General features: G+C 38.7%; 1 protein-coding gene across 1 annotated transcript; it reads right to left on the bottom strand.

Moving 5' to 3' along the window:
- Positions 1–659: 659 nt before the first annotated feature.
- Positions 660–8,631, bottom strand: LOC120518399 (zinc finger C2HC domain-containing protein 1C-like). The gene is made up of 2 exons (XM_039741184.1): positions 7,123–8,631; positions 660–905 (listed from the first exon to the last, which is right to left on the bottom strand). The coding sequence occupies exons 1-2, from the start codon at positions 8,629–8,631 to the stop codon at positions 660–662; spliced, it is 1,755 nt and encodes a 584-aa protein (XP_039597118.1).
- Between the last annotated feature and the right edge of the window lie 888 nt (positions 8,632–9,519).

Raw genomic sequence — 9,519 nt, 5'->3', positions numbered from 1 at the left:
ACTGGATAGCATCCATGTCTCGCAACCATATAGCAAGACAGGAAGTACCAGGACTTTCGTCCTTTTGCATAGATATCAGGAGTGCCACACACCCCTTTCCAATGACCTCATGACCCCCCACAATCTCCCAATCCGTCAACTGACTTCATAGGAAGAGTCACCAGAGACATGAATGTCACTACCAAGGTAAGTAAACCTCTCGACAAGGTCAACACTCTCTCCACAGACAGACACACACACTGCTGGAGACTGTGCCCAAGAGGTCATTAATCACCTGGAAATGAAACAGACTGCTAAAAATTCCCCGGTTCCCATGCATGGAATGAGAATAAAAATGCTCAATATTATATTAAATTTCTTTTACTGAATAAAAAAAAAACAAAAAAAACAAGAATATCTACAAAATATCATTCTCATTCTTTTCTGGCAGGGCACATAACTGCAGAATTGTCCATTTTTGAGCATGCCAGCTGCTCTAAAATTCTCCCCCAGCACTAAATCTTGCGTCTCATTTGATGTAGCCCTTCAGTTTGGTCTGTGTTTATTACTGTCCTTAATATTTCCCTTTGTTTTCTGAGTTTGAAAGGACAGGCTGTGGATTCTAGGTTTGATGATGTTACAACTCAACACTTCATTCCACTGGCAATAATAACTTGCGTTTAGTTCCTTTTTACGCTTTTCTTCTTTGGAGGGGGAGGAGGACGACTTTTGACACTCTCAGTTTTTGGAATATGCCGTTCCGCTGCAAAAGATGAATATTTCCGGCTACTCTCTGGGTTATCTTTAGATGGGACCTGAGGTGCTTTAGAAGATTTTCCATCTTTCAGGAGAAGCTTCTGTGTTTTTCGAGATTCCCGTAGGGTATTCACCAGGTTTTCATGCTTCTGCCTCCAGTGCTTTTCCAGCTAAAAAACAGAGATTCAAATCAGAAAAAAAATAGTGACAGAAACGGTGCAAAAGCCACACATCTCCACAGTAAGCCTGTGCTTTATCCTTTGTGAAACCTTAAAGAAATGTTATTTATGATCAAAGTATGTGGCATTTGAAATAAAACGAGAATTCTGAATACACCAAAATCCAGACATCGAAAAGTAGGCATTATTTGGTCAATTTTACACAACATGTAATGCTCCACTCTAGCTAAGTAGGTAAGAAGATGGATAAATGGGGAAAAAACATGAACTGATTTCTCACGATTACAATCAGTTGTGCAAAATTTAGCACATCTTGTATATTCTAATTTAAAGAATCTTCAGTAAGTTTTTAAATGCTGAATACTACTGGATGCAACATTTACTTGTTAGTGAACAATTCCACATTCAATGTTTTGCTTGGAAAATCATTACTGTGTGGTGTGGGTGGGTATTGGCATTTTGGACTAGTTTTGTCCATTTGTTCAGCAAGTCCTTAAGCATGGCCTTCTGAAAATTTTAAAAAGCTATTAATATTGTCTTTTTTGTTACAAATTGACAAATGGAGGAACTTACATGGTCATTAAACACTACTGCTTTGGTCAAAAAGGCACAGCACCAACTGTACTTGCTAACAATACTTAAAAAATTTAATCTGCCCCCTCCAGCTGCTTGAGTCCTTTTATGGCTGTTCCATAGGATGCGTTCTGACATATTGCATCAGTGGGTGGTATTACATTAGTATTAGTACGAGTACTACAGTCGTCTGCTAGGATTGAACAACTGGCTACAGGGTTTCTGCAAGAAGAAGGATGTCAGTTTCATCAACAATTGGAATCTCTTTTTGGAAAGGCCGCGTTTCTTCAAGCGAGATGGCCTGTATCTGAACAGTTTCGGCACCCGGGTCTTCTCTGAAAACATATCGAAGGTAATTCATTTATCTTGACTATCTATCTCTGCTCTTAACCCCTTCCGAAATGATACTGTTGTGCTAGGACATGATAATTGTTTAATAGAATCTTCCGTCAAAGTACACAACATTAATACTGTAATAAGCAATCTCAATGCACGTAGAAAATCTAGGAAATACGGCATAAACTCCAATAATCTAATTAAAATTACTATTTTAGAGGAACAATGTATTAAAACTATAAAAACAGATCACTGATTAAACAAAAAATACACACGGAGCGCTAATAAAATAATTTAGTTCCTATTCCAAATATCAATAACGCACATAATACTCATCTCTGCCCATCCGAAACATTAAATATGGCACTATTAAATGTTAGAGCTTTAACTAAAAAAACGTTTTTTATCAGCGATCTTATTAGTGATAAAAAAATAGATTTTATTGCACTAAATGAAACGTGGCTTAATTCAGATGCGCTGTTTTAATCGAATCTGCCTCCGATTACAGTTTTACTCGTGCAGACCGCCAGGAAAAGGGGATTGGCAAACATTTACTCGAGCCGATTAAAATGTAAAGATGTCAGTTTTGGTAAGTTCAAGTCCTTTGAGTATCTCGCCATTGTTATCCATGGAAATTCTCAAGTTCTAGTACTATCCGTGTATAGACCTCCTAAATATAACGTCGTTTTTGAGGAATTCTCTGACTTAATGTCAATTTTAATTACTAACTATGACACACTCCTAATAGTTGGCGACTTTAATTTTCATATAGATAATCAGTGTGATCTAAAAGTAAAAGAATTTATGAACCTCCTGGATTCTTTTGATTTGAGACAACTCATAAATCAGCCTACACATAAAGCAGGTCATACATTAGACTTAGTGATTACTAAAGGACTGAAAGTTGATATAAAACAGATCATTGATATTGGTCTATCAGACCATTTTCTTCTACTTTTAATATAGAAATAATGATAAAAACACTCATGAGAAGCATATTGTTAAAAACGCTTCTTTGACTCGCAGCAGCTTTAAAACTTACAAACATTTTAAGCAATCAGTCCGTTTATAGTGCCAGCTATAATAGCGAGGATAATGTAAATAGTAAGGTGGAAAGATTTAATTCTAAAGTGAGAGCTGCTGTTGACATAGTTGCACCTGAAAAGACAGTGAAAAATCTTCTAGCATTGGTATACCATGGAAGACCCAAAGAGTGTCTGATTTAAAGAGAACATGCCGTAGAGCTGAGCGTCAATGGAGGAAGACTAAACTTACTATCCACCATAAATATTAAAAGTCAAAATAACAGAATACAATAACACTGTCCGTCTTGAGAGCGCTGCTATTTCTCAAGATTATAAATAACAATGCTAGTAATCCCAGAGTCTTATTTTCTACAATTGATCGCCTACTAAACCCAGGTAGCTCAAAGGAATGCCTCCTAAGTGCTTCCAGTGAAACCTGTGAGGCTGTCGCTGTATTTTCAATCAAAAAATTAATGATATTAGAAATAACATAGTATATCCCTCCAACACTAAGGATCCTCCTAAACCCCAGCATCCTGTTATAAACAAATTAAACTCTTTCACTAGGATAGATTTACCTGATTTACAAAAATAATATCTCAATTAAAACCCTCCACCTGTCCTTGACCCAATACCAACAAGGTTTTTCAAAGAAGTATCAGGCGTGCTAATTGATAATGTTCTGACATAGTAAATTCGTCACTAGATACTGGGGTCTTCCCAGACTGTCTTAAGACTGCTGTAGTTAAACCCCTACTTAAGAAACATAATCTTGACCCCTCAGCTCTTGAAAATTTTAGACCCATCTCTAACCTGCCTTCTTAAGTAAAGTTCTAGAGAAGGCAGTCATTATGCAGTTAAATGACCACCTCAATAAACATGCTATTCTTGATAAATTTCAGTCGGTTTTAGAACAAATCACAGCACAAAAACTGCACTCGTTAAAGTAGTAAATGACTTTAGTGAAATGCAGACAGAGGCCATTTATCTGTTCTCATCCTCTTAGATCTGAGTGCTGCATTTGACACCATTGATCATAATATTCTTAGAAATCGCCTTAGTCAATGGGTGGGCCTCTCTGGCAGTGTCTTAAATTGGTTTGAATCCTACCTGACAGGGAGAAAATATTTTGTTAGTTGTGGGAATTACAACTCGAAGACACATGATATCCAATATGGTGTTCCACAAGGCTCTATCCTGGGTCCGCTGTTATTCTCAATCTACATGCTTCCGTTAGGTCAGATTATCTCAGGGCACAACGTGAGCTACCACAGCTATGCTGATGACACACAGCTGTACTTATCAATAGCACCTGATGACCCTGATTCTATTGATTCACTAACACAATGTCTGACTTGTATCTCAGAATGGATGAATAGTAACTTTCTCAAGTTAAATAAGAGAAAACTGAAATTTAGTGATCAGCAATAATGGATACAATGAGGCTATTAGAAATAAACTGGATACATTAGGATTAAAAGTCAAGACGGAGGTAAAAAGCTTAGGGGTATTGTTGACTGTAATCTGAATTTTAAATCACATATTAATCAGATCATTAGGACAGCATTTTTCACTTAAGAAACATAAGTAAAGTTAGACCTCTTATATCACTGAAAGATGCTGAGAAATTAGTTCACGCGTTTGTTTTCAGTCGACTAGATTACTGTAACGCACTCCTCTCAGGACTACCCAAAAAAGACATAAATCGTTTGCAACTAGTGCAGAATGCAGCTGCTAGAATCCTAACTAGGAAAAGAAAATCTGAACACATTACTCCAGTTTTGATGTCACTACACTGGTTACCTGTGTCATTCAGGATTGACTTTAAAATTCTGCTTATGGTTTATAAAGCCTTAAATAATCTCGCCCCATCTTATATATCGGAATGTCTGACACCTTATATTCCAAATCGTAACCTCAGATCCTCAAATGAGTGTCTCCTTAGAATTCCAAGAACAAAACTTAAAAGAAGTGGTGAGGCGGCCTTCTGCTGCTATGCACCTAAAATCTGGAATAGCCTGCCAATAGGAATTCGCCAGGCTGATACAGTAGAGCACTTTAAAACACTGCTGAAAACACATTACTTTAACATGGCCTTTTTATAACTTCAATTTAACTTAATCCTGATACTCTATATGTTCAATTCATCATAATAACTATTCATGGTGGCTCTAAAATCGGTACTGACCCCTACTCTCTCTTCTGTTTCTTTTTCCGGTTTCTTTGTGGTGGTGGCCTGCGCAACCTCCACCTACTCAAAGCACCATGATGGCCCAACAATAATGGATGGATTAAAAGGCAGAAGTCTACGTGACCATCATCATCATCAAGCCCTTCCGTGAGAACCCTAAATCCAAAGAGGACTGTTTCATTTATGTTAGGTAGAATGCCCAGAGGGACTGGCTGGTCTCATGGTCTGGAAACCCTACAGATTTTATTTTTCTCCAGCCGTCTGGAGTTTTTTGTTTTTCTGTCCCCTGGCCATTGGACCTTACTCTTATTCTATGTTAATTAATGTTGATTTATTTTGTTTTATAATTGTGTCTTTTATTTTTCTATTCTTTATTATGTAAAGCACTTTGAGCTACTGTTTGTATGAAAATGTGCTATAGAAATAAATGTTGTTGTTGTTGTTATGTGAGCTGCACAGAAAATAACTGAAAAGCTCTTCAGAGAGTGGCAACATCTGCACAGAAAATAACTGAACGCAATTCGTCCTCAGTAGAAGACATTTTTGGATGACAATGCCTTCACAAAGCCACCCCTGGCCCTTGCCATCAGCGTTATGCCTTGTTGCTTTCTGGGAGATGCTATAGGGCCATAAAAACCCTGAGCTCTGGCCTCAAAAATAGTTTTAATCCTTGAATTAAACATGGTGAAAAAAACTGAAGCCCTGCTTAAAATTTCAATGACCTTACATGTCATTTTGTGTTGTTGTGTGTTTTTTTTTTAAGATTTAGTTGTTATGTTGGTGAAGTAGCTAAAGCTTTTCAGTCAGTCAGTCAGTCAGTCAGTCAGTTCCCAACCTGCTATATCCTAACTACAGGGTCACGGGGTCCCCTGGAGCCAATCCCAGCCAGCACAGGGTGCAAGGCAGGAACAAACTCCGGGCAGGGTGCCTATCACTGCAGGGCACACACACCCACACACACCAAGTACACACTAAGGACAATTTAGAATCGCCAATGCACCTATCCTGCATGTCTTTGGACTGTGGGAGGAAACCCACGCAGACACGGGGAGAACATGCAAACTCCACGCAGGGAGGACGCGGGAAGCGAACCCGGGTCTCCTAACTGCGAGCGAGCAGCGCTACCCACTACGCCACCGTGCTGCCCCTCTCTCACCCCCTTCGCTACCTAATAGCTAATGTGTGACGAGTGTAATAATGGCCTCTGCTGCATCATCCAGGTGGGTGCTACACATTGGTGGCGGCTGAAGAGGTGTTCCGCTCTGTCTACGTGCTTTGAGTAGCGAGTAGAGCAATATATAAATGCAATCAATCATTATTATTAATAATCCTTTATGATATCAACATTTTCCAGTTTGTAGGCAAATAAGGTGTGTTGGTAATCATTTTTGGAAATATTGCTGGTAAATCGCCGTATTTCTCACTGTTTTTCTTTTTGTTTCTGAACTTATTTACTAGTTAGTAAGTAGATATTTATTTAAAGAGCAAATTTCCCCCAGTGACAAATAAAATTCTGTCTATCTAAAGGCTGTCTACTGAACAGTGCTGGTGTGTACCAACTGTTCATGTATTACCAGTCACTTTGATTTAACAAGCACTCTGCACCTCATTCTACACACTTTTTTGCAGTAAACGTATGTTAAGACTATTTCAGATTTTGGGCAAAGCCAATATACATACAGCTTTAGTTTGTTTCAAGTGAGAGCCAATTGTTTTTTTAAAACTTAATAACTACTATATAAAAAACTAAATGTATGAACTTACAAGTGGTATTGCCGCCATCGTATAAATGTCTTTTTCTGGGTTTTTAGGAGTAAGGCAGACATTAAATAGCAAATCATCACATTCATCTACACTCACATATACCTCTCCAGTTTAAGTTGTCTTTTGACTGACACAGATGTTTTTTTGGAAGTGGGTCTGAAAATGGGAAAGTATGAAGAAAACCCACACAAACTCTCTAAGGGATACACTGACTTGGCTGAGCACATCTAGAACAGCAAAGAACCATCAACACCTTCATAAGAAATGCTTAACAGAAAATTATGAACTGATCACTAAATAAATGTTTTAGTAATGATACCTGTGGTACTGTAGGAAGTGTCTTCTGTTGTTTGTTGAATTTTTCAATATCCGTCCCTTGGATTCTGTACTTAAAAGAATCAAAAGCTTTCCTTTTTGTGTTAATCAACTTCGCACAGACATTTCTGTGCTTCTCCACTCGATGAGCATCAAATTTCCGGTTGCAGTAGGGACATACCGCCAGCTGACGATCTCCAGACAGTAATTCCCCTTCCATCTCCTTTGCCGCATCTGCTGCCTTTTCATACTCTACATAACTGCTCTTGGATTCATAGTCGTATGCCTGGTCACCCTTAACGTACCTTACATTCTCAGTCATGGCCAAGTCTGCTGCTTGTGAGTCTTGCTTTTGGTGAATAACATAAGGGCTATAATTAAGGAGAGGCTTGTTCAATTCATTAGATTTTTTGCCACAGGATGCATTTTGCATTTTTTCTGCAATTTCGTTATATGTGGTTAAATATTTATTGTAGTCCACTTCTGAAGAAACATATTCAGGGTTTGTTTCCCTCCAGTGCTGCTCATGGATTTTTCGAACGTTACTTCCTTGTCTATACTGATCTCCTCCTCCTCCTCCTCCTCCTCCATGGCTCTTGAACGACCCCTGATATTCATATCTCCTCTCTGGGTTTGACTCTTCCAGCAGGTTATCATCAAAGTATCGTGCTTGGCATCGTTTCCGTTGAGTTCTTTCTTTTATTTCTTTCCTTTCTTGTTCTTCTAGGAAACTCTGTTCTCTCTGGTTCCTCCTGACATTGTTTTGTGACCGCCACAGCTTTTCATAGAGGAGGGCTTTATCTCTTTGAATCTTCTCTTCTAGGACTTGCTCCATTTCTTCTGCATACCTTTGCTGTTCCCTTACCATCTCTGACTTAGTAGGCCCACCTCGGTAAGCACCATATTGAGAAGCAGCAGGACTCTGATCATCTTGATTGCAAACTGCCAAATAGTTCCTTGCGGCACTCATATTGGAGCTTTCAGAGGACTCTGCAGATGCAGATGGCATAAATGAGGATTTCCTGGTGGCCTCCCCAAATTTTCCTCCTCTCTGATTAAATGTGTGGTTTAGGCAGGCAGCTTTTTTGTAGTAAACAGGCTTTAACGGATAGGCTCGATCCACCCCAGCTGTCTTCTTGGAAGTTGAAATGGGTGTTGGTGAATACTTTATATGCTCAGCGTGATTATACCTAAACTGAGACCCAGCAGAGCTGTAGCCCCTGTGCAGCACACCTGTTTGTTGGTTGTTCACCATTTTGTAATCTGGTGACAGATTCTGGTGACCGAAGGTGTTTCTTACTCTGGACAGTGCTGCCTGTTGCTGTCGGTCATACAGAGCAAGCATTTTTCTTTCCTTTTCTTGAAGTGGACTCTCCTGGTAATGCATGTACTGGGGTTTTGATATTTGCCAACCATTTTGGCCCATAGACAGGAACTGAGAAGGCTGTATGTTTTTATGATAGGGAGGCCGGGAGCCAGCATAAGGATATGACGTCGTCCTCAGGTGAGCCATTCAGATACACTTTTTTGAAGAGATCTTATGGATTTAAAAACACAAGCATATTCATAAAAGGCCAAAAAATGTCAAGAGTCGTACAGAAGAGTTTGCAGAATTCACAAAATGCACAATTCATCTTATTAAAGTCTAACCAACAATCATCTAATCCTCTCCACCTTTACATATTCGTAACCTCTGGTGATACCACCACCAAACAGATTTTACTTTAGTGTTCTTTCTAGCAAACAAAAAGAGCCAACATGCACAAGCCAAATGCATTTTACCTTACTTTAGAAGAATTCTGTCCCACTCCTAATTACAAAAATTCTTCAGTTCAAAAATGTTTGAAGACATTCATTATGCATATTGCCATAGCATCATAATGGGTTGAGGTCTGAACTTTGGTCAGTCCAATCCTTTCTTTTTTCACTTGTAGATTTGCTTTTCTGCTTAGCATTATTGTCCGGGTTCATGATCCAATTTCACTGAGTTTCACTGTTTCCCTTAGAATACTGTGGAGTTTTCGATGGAAACAATGGTTATGAAACATCCAGGGTTTGAGGGGTAATCTCTCTGGATTTGTGTTTTATAGCTGGAATGAGATTATTGTGATGATAAACATGGTGATATGCATAAAGATCAAATATCTCCACTTTCTCCTCATCTGTTGGGAGGACATTGTGCCAAAAGCCTAGTGGTTCATTAAGATGCAAAATGAGAACATTAAATCTGTTGCCATTTTCCTTTTAAAGGGAAGGGTCTTTCTTCTCGTTAACTTTCTGTGAAAGTTATAATTTCTTAGCTTTTCTCTGGTGGTACAGTCATAAACTGTTACATTTACCATGGTGACAGAAGTACTGTATATATATTAAAATGTTAAGAGTGATGTCCCACAGTGGTCAG

Source organism: Polypterus senegalus, chromosome 18, assembly GCF_016835505.1.
Source record: "Polypterus senegalus isolate Bchr_013 chromosome 18, ASM1683550v1, whole genome shotgun sequence".
Taxonomy (NCBI): domain Eukaryota; kingdom Metazoa; phylum Chordata; class Cladistia; order Polypteriformes; family Polypteridae; genus Polypterus; species Polypterus senegalus.
Note: the sequence above shows the minus strand (reverse complement) of the source record. Positions and strands in the feature narration are given on the sequence as shown.

What these genes read in the sequence shown, in the direction of transcription:
- LOC120518399 (XM_039741184.1), bottom strand. Translation starts at nt 8,631, where the DNA reads ATGGCTCACCTGAGGACGACGTCATATCCTTATGCTGGCTCCCGGCCT. An exon ending in CACTTCCTACAGTACCACAG is followed by an intron (nt 906 to 7,122) that starts GTATCATTACTA and finishes TCTGTTTTTTAG; the next exon opens with CTGGAAAAGCACTGGAGGCA.